This window comes from Ovis aries, chromosome 3 (assembly GCF_016772045.2).
Source record: "Ovis aries strain OAR_USU_Benz2616 breed Rambouillet chromosome 3, ARS-UI_Ramb_v3.0, whole genome shotgun sequence".
Classification (NCBI taxonomy): Eukaryota; Metazoa; Chordata; class Mammalia; order Artiodactyla; family Bovidae; genus Ovis; species Ovis aries.
Genome location: NC_056056.1, coordinates 211,598,275 through 211,615,980, shown reverse-complemented (window position 1 = coordinate 211,615,980; position 17,706 = coordinate 211,598,275). Strand labels below are relative to the sequence as shown.

The window sequence follows — 17,706 nt, the reverse complement described above, 5'->3', positions numbered from 1 at the left end:
TATTTTCTCTCTCTGCCAAACTCATAAATGGTTTATGAGGACAGGTGTGGTAAGGGGAAGAAAAAAAAATAGCGCCTGTTAAAATATTCTTTATGGTGTCTAAAGTGCTCTTTTGAAGATTATATATACTGCTCTCTGGTCGTGTTTAAATCTTTCATCTTTGGAGGGAAAAGGATGGCTTGGAGATAAGCCCAAGAGGAAATTTGGGGGGTGGAGGCAAATACAGGTTAAGGAACCCTGTCAAGATAAATACTGCGTGCCCTGATACTGGGAAGGGAAGAGGCCTCAGGATTTCTACTGGTTGCCAGGCACTGACTGCCTCCCGGCTGCTCCCTCTGGCAGGGTGGGGGTGGACCTGTGGGCTTTGCAGCCAGGAGTCACTTCCTAAGCCTGGGCTTTGCTACCCGCCCCCCCCCACCCCCCCCAACGTGTTGAGGTTTTGATTGCAGCCTGCAAGTTGCAACTGCCTTTTCATGTTAAAAAGCACTACATCCACCCAGTTGATGCCACAATTGGTACATAATCTTGTTGGCCCCTGTGCCATTAACTAATACACCAAAGGCAGCAGTTTGATACAGTCTCATCACACTGAACCTTGGCCAGTTTCTACATTGTCCCCACTTCCCGCCCTCCAACGGTAGTGGCTGTGGAAGAAACTCCGGACCCGCAATCATCTAGGGTGGAGCGTCAGGAGTTCATATTTTCACAAGCAGAAGTGTCAGGGAAAGAACTTGTTTGGGCAGATCTTCTCCTGCCAGCGGCGGGGGGGGGGGGGGGGGGGGGGGGGGGGGGTGGAGGGAGAGGGCGTGGTTCAGGGTTGCCAGGAGTCTGCACTTGCATTGCAAAGGTGGGCCTAGGGGTTGACTTCTTTCAGTATCTTGTTACATATTATATTAGAGCCCAAGGATGAACACATTGTTTGCAGTAGAGTCCGTGCCCTGTTTGCGGCCAAAAGGTCAGGCTTTGCTACTTATCACTGGGTGACCTCCGGGTGCTTAAGTTTTGTCTGAACCTTAGCTTCTTCATCTGCAAAACACTGACCCGCGACATTCCTACAACCCTTTCAGGGTGGTTCGGAAAACAGACATCACAAGAGAGATGAAGGGCGAGGAGGCCCTTTGTCATGCAGGCAAGGTACAGGTGATGGGCCCTGGTACTAACTGTGAACGTGATTCCGATGCTGACTCTTCCAGCTAAGGCGGATACAGTGACTTTCACGCTGACCCTGCTGTGCCGTCTGAGTCCAGCAGGACGCCATGCTCGGCCTTTGCTGGCTCAGATGCAGGGTCCGGGCACCCCCTCCGTGGATCCCAGGGCAAGCTTCCCCTCCCAGGGCAAGCTTCCCCTCCCCGGGCTTCCCAGATGCAGTCTGTGCCCTTCCTGCGGCCCCGAGGGCCACTCTTAGCCATTGATTCCTGCTACCTTGCAGGCCGTGGCCATTCTGAGCTGCTTCCCTTTCTGCTGTCTGGCCTAAGCCCTCGAGGTCAGCCCCTCATTGACTTGTCACTTTGTCTCCCAGGCCCCGCCTGTCCCTTCTTCTCCGTGGTCGCGGGTCACTGGGGGAGGGGGTCAGCCAGCCCTTTTCTCTTTCGGACAGCTGACCCCTGACCCTGCGCTCCCGCACTGCCCAGCTGTTGATGGCCAGAGCGCTGCTCTGACCTTGTCTCTTAACTGATGTACCTTTGGGTCCGTCTGCCCGCCCCTCGATGATCTCTGACTCGGATAGGAGGGCGGGGGGAGTCCCCCAGGCCTAGAACAGGTCTCCACATTCTCTAAAGGCCCATTCTCTAAAATTGGGGATCCCATCCCCCACTCCTGGCCTTCTTGGCCAGATCCTTGGGGCAGCTGCCAAGTTTGGGGCCAGAGTAGGGAGCCTGGGATTCAGGGACTGAGGACAGAGGTCTGAGGGGAGGCGGAGGAAGTTGGGAAGACTGCCTTGCTAGTGCGGGGCAGGGGGTGGGGAAGGATAGGAGAAAAAAGACTTCTGGTCGGGTACTCAGTAAGCCGCAGGTGTGGTCTGCTCAGAGCACAGGGAGGGTCTCCTGTGTCTCCTGAAGGAAGGAGCCTGTCTCCAGAGGCTTTTCTTTGCCCCATCCGCCCTTGAATGTGTCTGCAAGGCTGCGTCACGTGGCATCCCACTGGCCGGGGCTTTACGTCCACGATGGATCAAGAGCCCTGGGGCTGCTTTTCTTGGAGGAAACACCTTCCGGTTAGATGAGATTCCACACCCTGGGGCCCCGTGTGTATCTGGGACAGTTAGCAGGTGGGAAGTCCCAGGAGCTCAGGTCCTGTTTCCCCACCCCCACCTCATGTGGATCCTGCCGGTTCTGTCTCTGAGCTCTGGCAGCCAGGGGCTCGGAGGCCCCTGCAGAGGCCCCGCGGGTCTGGAGGCGGCAGTAGTGACCCTGGGGCGCTGTGGCCAGTTAAGGGGGAAAGCTGCTTGTGAAAGAGCTGGCCTCGGTCCCGCTGTCTGCAGAGTGCCTGTGTGTGAAAGGGGAAGAGATGGGAGGCAGGATGGGTAGGGGGTGTCAGTGTTCCTGGGGCTCGAGGCATAACATGGTGAGACGGAGAGGTACCCCCTTTCCTCCCCTGCTCAATCCCGAACAGCCTCTGGGGCGGAGACTCCCCCAGGCTGGTCCTGGTCGGTGGAGGCCATGGGGCAAGGGGAGCCCTTATAGCTACTGGCTCCTGTGGGCTTTAGCTGCCAGGCAGCAGGCGGGTCCTGATGGCAGAGCCCCCCCAGGTCTGCCAAGGGGGAAGGGGACCACTGGGATGACTCAGGATTGCACGCCTGCATGGGAGATTCTTGACGCATGATATCATGCTCAACAGATGATTCCAGTTACGTCTAGAAGAGCCAATGGCATTGAGGTTGAACTTGGCGCGGGGGGTGGGGAGAGGAGGTGTTCAGCCTCCCTACCCATGGCGCCCGGCCTCTCCTCTTTTTGCCTAGGTGCTCCCCACCCCAAGGTGCTGCCTCAGCTCTCCTGCACATGAGTGTCCCCCCAATTTCCAGGCCTGGGCCCGGGTGATGGTGTCACCCCCCGTGCTTCCAACTGTCTTCCTGGCTTTGTCTCCAGGTATTCCTGTGACAGTTCATCCCCAGGTTATAGCCAGATAGTGATGGCCCAGGTGGCTCCCGTGGTAAAGAATCTGCCTGCCAGCGCAGGCAGAGGCGAGATGTGGGTTCAGTCCCTTGGTGGGGAAGATCCCCCGGAGCAGGACATGGTAGCAACCCGCTCCAGTATCCCTTTTCCCTTCATTTTGAATTGGAGGATACTTGCTTTACAGTGTTGCGTTGGTTTCTACCCGTGGACAGAGGAGCCTGGCGGGCTGCGGCCCGTGGAGTTGCAAAGAATCGGACACGACTGAGCACGCGTGCGCACGCATACACACACACACGCAGAGTGATGGCCCAGAGAGGATCTACCACTTGGCGCCTGAGCCAGGAAGGGAGGTTTGCCTGGGTGGTTGGAAAGTGGAAGGAAGAATGGAAACCGCTTTCTGTCCTCCAAGAGCTGAGGTCGCGGGGCCCAGGGGGAGTGGCCCGTTGACCTGGAGTCTCCCTTCTTCCCTGTGTGGGTTCAGGCAGCCTGGCAAGGCTGGCTCACTTCCCATCTTGCTGTGAGGAACGGCCTGAGGGCCCTCCTGCCACCTGCTCCCATCCAGGCTGCTGGAGTTAAATTGGCATCGAGGCCCCCACAAGGACGTGGTGGGAGCCGACTCTGGGGGCGGCCGGTGACATCATTCGGTGGCCAGTGACCACCCCCATCCTGGCCTTTTAAACCCCCAACGGACTGACAACAGGTTGCAGGAGAGATGGAGGAAGGCATTTTTGGTTGACACCTCAGAGAGAGCCTCTCTCGCCCCCCAGTGGTGAACAGAAGCACAGCAGTCATGCTTATCCGGTCAAGGCCTCCACCGCCGTAGTCTAAACAACAGGGATAACGCGACCAGCCAGGGCCCTGGAATCTGTGGTTGCAAACCTGCTTAGCTCAGAACGCTTCCTCCTGTGACATCTTCCTGAGTTGATGAACGTGGAGCACTTCTCTTGCCCTTGCCTGGGTTAAGGGGCCCCCCCAGAGGTCCTTGACAGACGTGGCAAGGATCTCTGCAGGGTCCCAGAGCAAGAGCAGGGTTGGTGGTGGGGGGACGGCTGAGGATGGAACTGGTTCTTGTCTCTTGGACGTCAAAGCTGAGGCTCCCTCCTCTGGGCATTTCTCCTGCTTCTGATGGGAGAGACGACCCTGTGTTCTCAGTGGGGCTGGAGGGCGGGGGGGTCCCTTTGAGGCTCTCTTTACCTTCTGAGGAGTTCTCCAGCACACTGGGTGACAAGTCTAGGCGCCTGCAAACCCAGCAGCAGACGCTAGACAAAGCCGCTTAACCTCTGGAGATTTTACTGATTCACCCGTAAAAGCCAGTGTCCTGAAACAGGTGAATTTTACCTTGTTTTTTGCTAACACTTGGCCAAGTCAGCAAACTGTAGGAACGCCATCAGGGCTGGTCGGTGAATACGCACCCTTTGCCTGCCCCGCTTCACTGGGAGGGCGGAGGTCAGGTCGGGGCTGCAGGTTTGTGGGCCTGTTCCTTGGCTCTGGGTGCCCCTCTTGCAGGAATGAATACGGTCCATCCAGCTTCCCTTTCATTGCTTGTACACTTGTATCGTCTTTCTGTCCCCCCATCCCCACGTCCCCATGGGTTCTCAGCTTCTGCCCCGACAGAGCAGCAGGAGGTGGTGGGGACTCCATGAGGCCGAGTTCCTGTGACACACACACACACACACGCGCGCGTGCGCACACACACACACGATTGGGAAAGAGCCTCCAGGCCCAGAGCAGATTCCTCGTTCTCTCTGGGCTCGCCATGCACCTTCCCCTGAATCACTGCAGATGCTGAACAGAATCTCTGATAGTCCGAACTGCCCACCCCAGGGGCTTCCCTGGCGGGCCAATGGTTAAGATTAAGTGTTTCCACAACGCAAGGGGTTACAGGTTCGAGCCCTGGTAGGGGGAACTAAGATCCCACAAACCATGCAGTGTGGCCAAAAAAGGGTACTGCCCGCCCCAATCCCACGGCAAGTCCCAGTGTTAGGAATAGTGGGGGTGATGGTGGTGGCGCTTGATGTGGACTGTTGACTGTGAGCAGGGCACTGCTCTCTTGGTTGAAGCCTCAGAACTACCCTAGGAGGTGGGTATATCCTCATTTGCAGGTGAGAAAACGGAGTCTCAGAGCGGTCAGGTGACTGGCCCTGGAGACCTTCAGGCAGCTGGTGAGCAGTGGGTTACCAGCCTCCATGGCCTCTACCTTCCAGTGCTTGGAGCTGCGTGGCCCAAACCCTTCCCACCTTCTAGGGGAGGCCTGTGTGGCTCCATGTGGCCGCTCCTATCCACGTGGGGGCATCTCTTTCCTTAAAGATGTATCTTTAGAAGAAACCCCCTGCGTTGTATTTTTATGTCCTATATTTTTGGGGCAGGGGACCATCCCTGGTGCCTGGGGCATGGGGGAACATGATCCGAATGGGTCCCTGCTCAGCTAACTACCTCTCAGTCTGCTGAGGGTCGGGTTGCTCAGGAAGTGACACACACCTTACCTTTGCAGGTAGGAAGCTGAGGGTGGAGGGAGATGCTTTCCCTGATCATGCCTTCAGCACCAGGATATAACTTGTCAGCATTTCTAAGCAAGAGACTTAGATTCAGGGGAGATTGTTTCGTGATGTTTAACTTTTGCTAAAAGAAGTTTTCCCCACCCAGTGGTGGGGAAGTTTACGTATATCTTTGTATCTTCTAGTTTTCCTATATGCATGCACGTTTATGCCTTTCTATTTATATATTTATGGGTGGTTGTAATCTTGATCATAGCACACACTCATATAGGTGTGTGGCTTTTTTTTTTTTTTTTTTGCCCCCTTCCTCACCCAGGTAGGTATTGTGAATATTTCTTCATCCAGTTCCATAGCTGAAAGTTTAAGGTCTTCAGAAATGGCTGAATGGGTTGGGTGGAACTTTCCACGGTTGAGTGGAGGTTAGCTACCAGGAGCTAGGACAAAGACGAGACCAGGTGTTTTATTAGGTATTTTCCTCTCTGCCATTTCCCCTATCAGCAGAGAGGGGAGTGTCTCTGGGTGTAGTCTTGGGGCAGCCCCTGAGGGCATGCAGAACTGCCGGATGGAGAGACATGTCTTGTGACTTAGCTGCCTGGTGGAAGCCAGGGTGTCTGCTCTGTGATGACCTAGAGGCGTGGGATGGGAGTGGGTGGGAAGGAGGCTCTCCATAGGAGAGGGGATCCATGTATATATAGAGCTGATTTGCTACATTGCACAGCAGAAACTTAACACTGTAAAGCAGTTACATTCTAATTTTTTTGTAAGTACAAGTGGGTTAGACCTGGAGGGGCCCCTGGGAGATGAACCAGCCTGCTGCTTTTCAACTTTTGACCTACCATAAAGGAAGAAATACATTTTATAACACCACTTGGGACACCTCATCAGGGTACCTCAAATCGATACAAGAGTTTCTGCAGACAGTGTTGACTCTCCACCACATGCCCTCCTTCCTGACACTTTTATTTTGTTCCGCACAACAGCAGCAACGGAACAGGCAGGTCGCGACCCAGGAGTGAACTTGGTGACTGGTACTGAGTTGCAAGGGAAGTTAGAAAAACTTCAGGGTGGAAGGGAGGGCATGACTGGTCCAGGACCCCCAGGGGGCTGAACCTGGCTTTGCAGCACTCACGTTGCCTCCACTGGGTTAACCCAGAAGAGAGTGAGCAGCTGTTCAGAGTCCTGCTGCTCAGCAGAGCCTTCCTGGCTTCCCTTGCTTCATAGGTGCAGCCATGCGGGGGTCAGGGGATGGTGGGGCGGGGCAGGGGGGACATGTCTCTCAGCATTTCCCCCCCTAAACAAGGGAGGTACAGTCCTCTGGGCGCCCCCTGGACCATCCATCCGCACCCCCTGGCTTCCAGAAGTTGGTTAATTTGCTAGAAGTAGGGGTTGGGTGTACAGGTAGCGGGATGAAGAGATAGGCAGTATGTGGACTGTGCTTCTGGGCTGAGGCTTGGGCACTGGGAGGCGGGGGGAAGGAGGCGGGGTCTCCTCCTGCCCGACCTTTCCCTGCCAGCTGCTCCCACCCCAAGCCCCCGTGGGCCCAGGGCCACGAGCTGGCTTCCTCCTGTGCATTGTGAATGTCTGGTGGGGTGGGGAAGCTAACGAGGTTTCTAGGCAGAGAAACACTGCTGTGATCCCATGTGAAGAGACCTACAGCAGAGAGGAGGGAGAGAGGCTGGCTTTGTCACCATCCAGGGACAGAGGAGGCTCTGCACAAGTCCACGCACAGCAGGCTCTGCGTGGGATGTTGTAATGTACATCCCTCAGGAGGTGGAGATGGTGCACAGGCTAAGAAAAGAAGGCCAAGGAGAAAGACAGACAGCCAGGCCTGCCGTGCTCAAGGCATGCGGCCAGGAGGGCTGGGGAGTGGGTGCCTTGTTGAGCCACCCAGCATGGTTTCTAAGGACGCCCGTGACTCGATGTAGACCTTGGAGTCAGTGATAAGAGTGCCTCCATGGACAATGTTGATATGCTAGCAAGAGGGAGAAGCCATAGGTCAAACTGTTTCTGTGGCTTCAGCTCAGTGCTTTGGTTGGGTGTTGTTTTTTTTTTTTAAATATTTATTTGGCTGCACTTGGTGTTCATTGTGGCATGTGAACTCTTAGTTGCAGTAAGGTGCAGTCTAGTACCCCGACCAGGGATCGAACCCATGTCCCCAGCATTGAGAGTGCAGAGTCTTAGCCTCTGGACCGCCAGGAAAGTCCCCTGTGCTGGGATTTGAATTGGGATGCAGGTCCTCCCTCCCCAGCAGCCCCTACCCTAGCCTTCCACTTTTTGGGTGGTGAATCACACGGGTTCTGATGCCTCCGAGGGACCAGGCTGCACTTGTGCTATCCGTCTACCAAGCGGGGAAGCACCGTCTCCACCCTTTCCTGACCTCCCCGCCTCTCGTCCCCGCAGACTTCAAGTTTGCCATGTACCCGCCGTCGATGATTGCAACTGGAAGCGTTGGGGCCGCCATCTGTGGGCTTCAGCAGGATGAGGACGTGAGCTCGCTCACTGGAGACGCCCTGGTGGATCTCCTGGCAAAGATCACCAACACGGATGTGGTAGGTGGCCCCTGTCCCTCCTCCTGGCCGAGACCAGGCATCCTGTCTGTCTGCTCGGGGAAAGAGACAGTTGGTGGGATGGTGATGTGTCAGAGGTTCTTTGTGCTGGCTGGCATCTCTTTGCCGAGACCCCGGCCTCTAACGTCATACAGAATTCAGCAGGTAAGGCTGCCTCTTCAGGTTTCAGCAGCCCGTGTGCCCTCAAGATAGAGGGGAGAACTTAGCAGGCAGATCCGAGGCGGGAGGGAGGCCGCTTACTGCTTTTCCTGTATGGCCCGGGCTTCTCCGCGGCTCTGATTTGTTGCTTGTTTCCATTTATGTACAATCCCCAGCCTGCTTCTCCTCCAGCATGGAGCCTTCTCGCCTGCTCACACACGCTGAGGCTGGCAGGCAGGGCCGGAGCGGGGGGCCCCCCTGCAACATAGGGCGTGGGAGAGGAGGGCCCCCCCACTCCCGTGAGGAGGTGTCCGCCTCCACTGACCTCTCAAGCCCTTGCGCCTGCCTCTCATTTCCCTTTAGTTCACTGTGATGATGGATTAAAAAGCACTTTAAAAAGAGTTAAGTGCCATGCAAACGCAAGGAACTATTATTAGCTATAGATTTTTCCATTCTGGGTGCCCCGTGGACAGTTCAGAGGCTGTAACTCTGGTTGCCAGAATTTGAAGCTCCATAGAAGAAAGAGGTTTAGAGGAGAAGCCAGGGTCTAGGGAGGCTCTGATTCAGCTGGTTGGAAATGACAGTCCTTAGAAGGTCCAGGCCAGGGTGATTCTACAAGGTCAGGGAGGTGGAGAGGCCGGGGTCACTGGCCTGGGACCGGAACCCAGAGGCTCTGACGCCCAGGCCTGGGAACCCTGCATTCCTGCCTGGCTGCAACTCCTGGGATCTTTTTGTCTGAAAAAGGCCTTTGGCTTAAAGCAACCCGGGAGAGGGGTGTCAGCTCCGAGGCCCTCTCGAGTTACCATGGAGAAGCTCAAGAATGCAGGGGACTTCGTGATGACCCCCTCTGGATGGTCAGGGGGATTCTGAGCGCCCTGCTGGGAGAATATATTGAGTTACAAGGGAGAATGTGGTTTACCAGCCTGAGGCCGGTGCCTCCTCTGGCAATGCTGGGCAGAAGGGGTAAATGTCAGCTCAGCAAAGGCTGAAGTTCTCTTGCTTCCCCTCTCCCCCAGCCCCTCCTTAGATTTTGCCCGGCCCTTTATTACCATCTCACGGAAATGGCACCGAAAGGGGTTCTCCTAGGCTTGATTTCCAGATGCTGCCTCCAAACAGGCTTTTTTTTTTTTTATTATTGAAGGATAGTTGCTTTACAGAATTGTGATTTATGCCAAAGTGGGTAAAAGAATCCACCTGCAATGCAGGAGATGAGGGTTCGATCCCTGGGTCAGGAAAATCCCCTGGAGGAAGAAACGGCAAACAGGGTTTTGAAGCATGGTTTCCGAGGTGTAGATCATAAAGACCCTCCCAGGCAGAATGCTTTTCGAATCCTCTAGAGGCAAATCTTAGACAGAATTTATTAGGATTTTATAGAAACGATACACTTCCTTCCTTTTCTGAACGTCTCCTATTAAGGCTGCCTTGCCGAAAGGACTCCCAGCCAGCGTCAGAGCAGCCCCTCCTCAACCCCCAGAAACAAAACATGTCAGTGACGGTCTGATGGCCCCACAGGGTCTCCAGCCTTCTCCCCCCATCTCTCTGTCACCCCCTTAGTGGCTTCAGATGGACAGATTGTTCCCAGGGTGTCACTGGAGCTCGTGAGCTGGGCCTGGCTGTGCCGGCGACCCAGTCTCTCACTTCATACTAGAGACGCTGCTGGCCTCTTTCAGACACTATTTAGCCAAGCCATTCAGACCACGTCAACTGAATACAGCCCCAGCTTAAAGGTTCCTTCTAAAAACGGCAGCTGTTGATGGAGATGGCGTGCTTCAGTCTCACCGGTGGGTCTGGGGGTGGAACAGTTTGATGTGAAATCCCGAGCATGCGTGGACCAAGTTTTCAGAGAGCTGATGGAGACCTCAGGAATTTCCCAGCTTCACCGTGGATCCCCGGAGCCTGGCTCCCGCTCTCCTGGGCCGTGTCTGTCTGCTGTGCCTCAGCTGCTGTGTGTGTTCGTCCTTGGGCACTGAGTCCTCTCTCCCATCAGTCTCGATTCTCTGGAGGGCTCTTGTTTAAAACAATATTTAATAGAGGATATTTGACTTAATTGCAGTATTAAGTATTCAAATATTAGTTGCTCAGTCGCGTTTGACTCTCTGCGACCCCGTGGGCTGTAGCCCACTAGGCTCCTCTGTCCACAGAATTCTCCAGGCAAGAATACTGGGGTGGGTTGCCATTTCCCTCTCTAGGGAATTTCAACGTATAGTCGTTAAAAGAAATAGAAACAGTAGGGAGAAGTAACAGCAAATGCATCCGCTACTTGGGCTGATACCCACATCCAGCCTTGAAGAGCACTGACGAGTCCCGAGTGACTGCAGTCTGGAGTCCCAGCTGGGAAAGGGTCCCAGGCGGAGCCTGCACCCTACGGGTGAGGCTTTAGATTCCTGCTTTCAGGGCTCCCGCTCACGATCCCAGGTTGCAAACTGAGATCATCAGCTCTGGGTTTTCTTTAGCTTTTTTTTTTTTTTTTTTTACAATGCTGTTTGTTTCACCTTGTGAGTCATAATCTGGAGAGCCCTTGGTGCAAGCTGTCACCTTGTGAGCAAGGCAACACGAATGAGCAAGGCACAGACCCGAGACAAGAGTGGGAGACGTCCGGGGGTGGGTGACACGTGGAAAATAAAGATGAGCTTCCTGTCTTCAGGGAACTCAGCGAGTGTGTGCAGAATCAACAGTGAAGCACCTAAACTCCCGGCAGATGAAGAGCCAACGAATGGGCACTAGGCAGGTGTGAGGAGCTAGAGGCGCAGCGGGCAGTCAGCCCGCAGGCAGGACTCTCTGGGCCTAACATGAAACTCAGGGAAGAGCATCAAGTTTCATCACTTGATGATAGAAAATGCCCTTGGGACGGAGAAAGAAAGTACGGTGTGTACACGCCATGGTCTATCGTTCACCCATAAAAAGAAATGAAATTCCTACGTATGCTACAATGTGGATGTGCCTTGGACATGTAAAGTGAAATAAGCCAGATACCAAAAAGACCAAATATGATTCCACTTACCTAGAGTAGTCGAATCCATAAGCACAGAAAGTGGGATAGAGGTTCCCAGGGACCAGAGGGGCGGGGGCGGGGGAGCGTGGTTGTTGATGTAAAGATCTGGAGAGGATGATGGTCACACAACCCAGCGAAGGAAGTTAAAGCTAACACACTGCATTTAAAAGAGTTGAAGATGGTCAGTGGTAGGTGGTGTATACTGGGTTGGCCAAGAAAGGTCATTCAGGGTTTTCTGTAAGAGCGTATGGACAAACCTGAGTGAAATTTTTGGCCAACCCAATGTTTTGCCTTCACAAAAAGTTGTAGACCCTTGGACCACACTGAAGGGCCCAAGGGTTTGCACTGAGTCCTCCCACAGGGAAGCCAGGTGTTCGACCACCTTGTGTCCCACTGGCCCTGATGCTCAGACAGCTAGGAAATCGGGGTATGCTGGCCTCTGACTCCAGAGTCCCTGAAGCTGTGTGTCAGCCTTGTGCACCTGGAGATCCTGGACCAGCTGAGGGTATCCTCTCCCCATGGACTGTCAGGGATCAGGCTGCGGAAAGAGGGTCCCCTTGACTCCCCTACCCCAGGATAGCAGACCCACCTCTCCGGCTCCTTGGCGGGTGGCAGTGAGCTTTGATAGGAGGGACACACGCGGCCGTAGAAAGCCGTGTTCTGTTGCTCGCTCTGGTTGCCAAAATAAACCGGAACGCTTCATGCCAAAGAGAAAGCTGAGTGAGAAGGCTGACGGTTTTACAGGGAATAAAAGTCTCAGAGGGTGGTGTATTTTAAGTAGTCTTTCCTTCCACTCATGAGGGTTGCTAAAAACAGACACCAGCCAGAGAGGCCGTGCTGGCGTTGGGGGACGGTCCACCGGGGCTTCCGTTGCCAGGGGTCTGCTTGCGAAGGGAGAACCGACTGGGCCACTTCCCTGGCAGAATCGGGGTTCCTCTTCCGTCCCCTCGGCATCCTGCTCTGCTTGGCGCCTGCCTTTATCTCCTTGTTCACTTGTCTATAGACTCTTGAACGAGACCCAACTTTGACTCAATCCTTTCTCTCCGTATCCCCTGGCAGAGTCATCGGGGAATGATGCTGGGGTGGGGGGAGGAAGGGGAAGGGAACAAAGGGCTGGCAGGTGGATGTCAAGTGTTTCTCCCCTGCTCTGGTCTCCTCAGGTCTCTTGGAAAGGCAGAGAGGACTTAGCATGTCAGGGTCCCTCGACTTTTCCCTGGCTTTCTCTTAGAGCGAGTCATTTCGCTGTTATGTGACACCAGTTTCCTAAATCCCTAGTGAGCGAGTAGAGTGGGGCTCACAGGCCTTGAAGATGTGAATTTATCGGAAGATGGTGAACAGAACAGGTATAGGCTCAAGTCATCTTGTCATTGTATATACCCTGTTGTACCTAGATTATACCAAAAGTCTGTTGCATTCTTTTTTTAAGATTTTCTCTTTTAATGTGGCCCAGTTTTAAAATCTTCATGAGTTTGTCACCACACTGCTTCTGTTTCCTGTTTCGGTTTCTTTGGCTGTGAGGCATGTGGGCTCTTAGTTCCTGGACTAGGTCCCCTAAATTGGAAGGCAAAGTCTCAATCAATTGAGACGCAAAGTCTCAGTCTCAAAGTCCTGGTTCCACTGGACCACCAGGGAAGCCCCTCTGTCTCAGTCTTAACTAGCTCCCGGAGGAGTTCCAGGACACCACTCTCCTAGGGTCGTCCTGGCATATTAGAATCCTGTTGTCAGTGGGCGGTTACAAAACTGCAGCTGCAGTGCCGGGGGAGATGCGATTAAGACTGGGCTTCCCAGGTGGCTCCGTGTTAAAGCATCCCACCGCCAGTGCAGTCGACGCAGGAGATGTCGGGAAGATTCTCCTGGAGGAGGAAGTGGCTACCCCACTCCAGTATTCTTGCCTGGAGAATTCCATGGACAGAGGGGCCTGCATACTACACTCCATGGGGTCACGCAGAGTTGGACGCGACTGATGTCATCTTGGTCCCCGGAGCCCTCACAAGCACACCTTCTCCTGGAGACCCCTGTGTTCCCCAGGCTTGTCTTTCGTGGACAGGACCGGGTCTGTATGGTCAGGGGCCTCCCGAAGGGTGGCTGGAGGAAGGGAAGGCGGGGGCGGGGCGGCAGAGGAAGCAGAGTTGGAGCTGACGCTTCCCCGCGTGCCTGCCTGATTTTCACTGCGGGCCTCATTTGGTATTCAAGGAAATAAGCCCAACAGGCTGCGAAGAAAGGAAGAATGAGATAGTTTCCTAAGTTGTCTGTGCCTGATTTGGCCGCGGGTCTGGGGCTCATTCAGCCCTTTGTCCCCCCGTTGAGTGCAGTGCGTGTGTGGTGACAATGCCCTGATGCAGCGACACTGGGGGCCGATGGTAACAGTTCCGCAGCCCATTCACCGAGGCCGAAGAGGGTGCAGGGCGCGGAGCTGGAGCCAGCAAGCGGAGGAAGCTGGGGCCCAGGGGACGGAGCCCGGCATCACAAACGCCGCTGTCAGGGCTCCGGGGGCCAGGGCTGGCGGGGGGAGGGGGCCCAGCCTCGTGGGGCTGGAGGCCTGCCCGACCCCCAGCGCTGGGGAGTGCCACCTGTCCAGGCTGACAGACGAGCATTATGGCTCTCCTTCTAATCAGCTTAATTTGGGGCATCTCGACACAATGGCTGGTGCTTTTGGAGGCTGCTGAGGAGCAGAGGGCCCTGGGGCATCTTTGCATCCGAGGCGCTGTTGCGGTGGGGTTGGGGTGGGGCGGTTTCCAGGCCGCTCCTGGGCTGTGTCTGCCTTTCCTGGAGATTCTCTGGTCTGTCTTTCCTTAGAGCCTGGAAGGAGCAGAGAGTCGCACAGGGAAGAGGGTTCTGGAATAGGAAGCTTGCCCTCTGAAAACCAGGGTTAACGTCTGACTACATGTGACTGGGGGATGAGCCAGCTCTAATTCGGTTCTCTAAGCTGGGAAGTGAGGGCCACTGGCTGTTACAGCTCCCCCTGCCCCAGAGCCCGTATTCTCAGATTCTGTAAGGATTTACCTGTGTCCACCTAAGAACCCCACCCGAAGACACACTGCCGTCACTCTTCCCCAGCTTTGCCTCTTGTTCCCTTCAGACTCCACAGCTTGTTCCCCCATCTATTTGTTTGTTTCCGTCTATAGGCTTGGCCGCCACCTCCCTCGGAGTCACACCCTCCACCCTGGTCCCTGCTGGGGAGATTGAGAGCCCTTTGGGCAGGCCTTGGTGGGGGTGCCAGTCTGCTGCGGGTAGGGGCACCAGCCCACCCTCCCTCCAGCCTCACTTTCCAGCAGCTCACAGGAAATTCACAGTCGTAGGAACTCCACAGAGGGGAAGGGCTCCTGCGATGCTGAAGGAAGGTGTTAAAATGCAGGGAGTGGGGAATTGCCTGGAGGTCCAGTGGTTAAGACTCTGCACTTCCACTGTGGAGAGCACCGGTTCTATCCTCAGTCTGGTAACTTAAGATCCCACATACTGCGGCCAAAAAAAATTATAGGAAAGAAATGCAAGGCATGAGCTCTGTTCTCCAGGAAGAAGGAGGCTGATTTCTTACCTTTGTGCCTCCAGCAGAGAACTTCAGCATCCTTTATGCAAAATGAGCTCTTGCCCTCAGGTAGGTTTTCATCCCACCAATAGCAACAGATCCCACAGTTAAAACTTGGATGCTGTCAGCAGTGGAACCAGAGGAGGGTTAGACTTGGACCTCAGAGTGCTTCCCAGGAATGGGAGAGAAAATTGGCTGCTGAGAGCCTTTGCTTCCTGCTCCATCCTCATTTCTGCAGCAACTGCTACGGTCCTTCCTTTTCTCTCGAAGCAAGAAGTATCAAAGAGGAAGAGCTGGTCACTGTCAAAAATGATTTACATTGACTGAAGGAAGGAGAGTCTGTGTTTTGTGTGATATCTTTCTTCATTTTATTCAGGAAAGCTTGAAGGTTTGGGGCTGCAAGTTAATGTACTTGTGATGTTCGATGCCTGTGTTATCTTGAAGTCCTGTAGAAGTGACTGCCCGGTGTACCAGCCCGCCCCGAAGGACTTTCTCAGAACTTTCCTTTTAGGGTCTCAGGCTGCTGGGAGGGAAGCCTGAATACCAGGAAGATCAGGCACCTGGGTGACCTGCAGGGAGACTGTCCATGACCCCCTATCAAGCTGCTTAGCTCTCTGGAGCCCCATCCCCATGTTCAGAGGACCACCCATCTCAGCCGCTGGTGTGGCTAATGCAGAAATGGTCATGGCATCCTGGGTTCATCGTATTGTTGGGTAGCAGTTGTGTTGACACAGAAACAGAGTCTTGGAGGAAGGAAAGTCGACAGGGTTGGTGGAGAGCTTCGTAGGGGACCAGCCAGAGCAGTGTTGACTGTTGTCAGTTTTTGCCTTGTTAACCTGATGCAAAGAGTGAACTCATTGGAAAAGACCCTGATGCTGGGAAAGACTGAGGGCAGGAGGAGGAAGGGGCAACAGAGGATGCGATGGTTGGTTGGCATCACCACCTCAATGGACATGACTTTGAGCAAACTCCAGGAGATGGCGAAGGACGGGGAAGCCTGGCGTGCTGCAGTCCGTGGGTTCGCAAAGAGTCTGCATCCCTGCTGGACGCTCCATCCCTGGTGCGCGTTCCTCTGTGCCCCTCACCTGTCTTGAGCAAATGCTCACTCGTACCTCATTTCAGAGAAACCTCAGGAATTTGTTCAGATTCCAAGACTTCCACTTTGTGATGAACGATTAGAGCTTCATTTGGACATCTCAACTGATCCTCCCTCTGTGAGCGTCTCCTGAGTCTTACATTACAAATGGGGAAACCAAGGACAGAGAAGGAGAATAACTCAGTGGTGCCCACAGGTCTGGTCGTGGGGACAGCAGATACCACCTCCCTCTGTCCCTCTTCACTCATTCTGAGTGGTATTTCGTATCTGCTCTCAGCGCTCGGTCCAGATGTTAATTTTCCTAAAAAGCTGTGGTTTAACAGTGTACGGTGGCCGAGAGATACAAAAGGAAAATGTGGGGGCATGGAAACTTTCCTGGGAGTTCCAACTTTATTTTAGATCTTTGGAAAATAGAGATAATGCTTGTGTGCTTGGCAGACTGCAACCTCTGGGCAGTGAAAATTGCGTGGTGGAGCAAACACAAGGGGAACATACATGAAACTCTGAAAAGACCCAGGCAGAGTGGAGTTCACATAGTTTCCATACGTTTACGAGAGTGCCAGGAAACCAGTCTTGATGAGTAGAGAGGTCGGGAGATGCTGAGTTGGCCAAAAAGTCCATTCAGATTTTTCCACAACATTTTACAGGAAAAGCTGAACGAACCTTTGGCCTACCCAGTATCTGCTGTGAGCAGTTACTTCAGCTCTCGCCCCGGTTGCTAGTGCCAGCCACCGTCCCACCCTGACGACGCCCATGAATTCCTGCTGCGTCAATGTCGCCCAGTTTAGAGGAGCTTCTGCGTGGGGCTGACACACCCTGAATCTTCCCTACCAAATATAGACTGATCTCAAAGCAGTGCTGCAGTTTTTTCTTTTTGCTTTCTCCCAAATTAGACGGCTTAAGTGTCCAGAACGTTGTAAACACTCTGTGTTGTGTTTTTTATGAGAGTTAAAGAAATGGTAAACAAGTGGAGAGGCGAATCTGCTTGTTTCTGAGTACGGTTGCAGTGGCTGGGAGGCTCAGTGTAGTTTAGTCCTTTCGCTTATATCTGCCCTTCAGGTCGTCTAGTTCTGTCACACTGTCTGGAGGGCTCACCTTCCCCTTTTCACACTCACCATGCAGTGGCCCCAAGCAGGAAGCATCCCGCTGGCCCTTGAGTTACCAGGTGCTGCATGGCCGCAAATGGCCCCTCGCCTTGGCCAGCGCTGCCCGGGCTTCTGATGAAATGCACATCCTGAGATGCAGCTGGTTCGGAGAGGGCTGAGAATCGCATTTCTAGCTAGCTTCCAGGTGGTGCGGATGCTGCAGATGCTGCTGGCCTGTGGACCCCGCTTGGAGTGGTTCCCCGGCCACCAGGAAGACGCACCTCCTTCCATGTTGACTTTCTTTCTACTGGAAGCAGAGAAGGACATGGCAGCCCACTCCAGGATTCTTGCCTGGGAGATCCCATGGACAGAGGGGCCTGGCGGGCTGGAGTCCAGGGGGTCGCGAGAGGCGGAAATGACCTGGTGACTACACCACCACCACCTGCTGGCGTGTGGAGTCAGGCGGGCTGGAATCGTGCGTGCTCTCTGTTGATTGCTGTGTCCCGGTGCCCTTGCTAACGGCCCTGGTCTCGATGCTTCTCTCTTCTAGGATTGCCTCAAAGCCTGCCAGGAGCAGATTGAGGTGGTGCTGCTGAACAGCCTGCAGCAGTACCGTCAGGACCAGGGCGACGGATCCAAGTCGGAGGATGAGCTGGACCAAGCCAGCACCCCTACGGATGTTCGGGATATCGACCTGTGA

The 17,706-nt window shown here is 54.4% G+C and overlaps 1 protein-coding gene across 2 annotated transcripts in view; it reads left to right on the top strand.

The window, feature by feature from the left end:
* CCND2 (cyclin D2) overlaps positions 1–17,706 on the top strand; it is a 23,119-nt gene extending 5,413 nt beyond the window's left edge. The window contains exons 4-5 of one of the 2 annotated variants that reach the window (NM_001127290.1): positions 8,003–8,151; positions 17,557–17,706. In NM_001127290.1, coding sequence (NP_001120762.1) covers positions 8,003–8,151; positions 17,557–17,706 — 299 coding nt within the window. Of the gene's footprint in view, positions 1–8,002; positions 16,777–17,556 lie in introns of those variants that run through there. The other variant, XM_060411568.1, reaches the window with a different exon arrangement.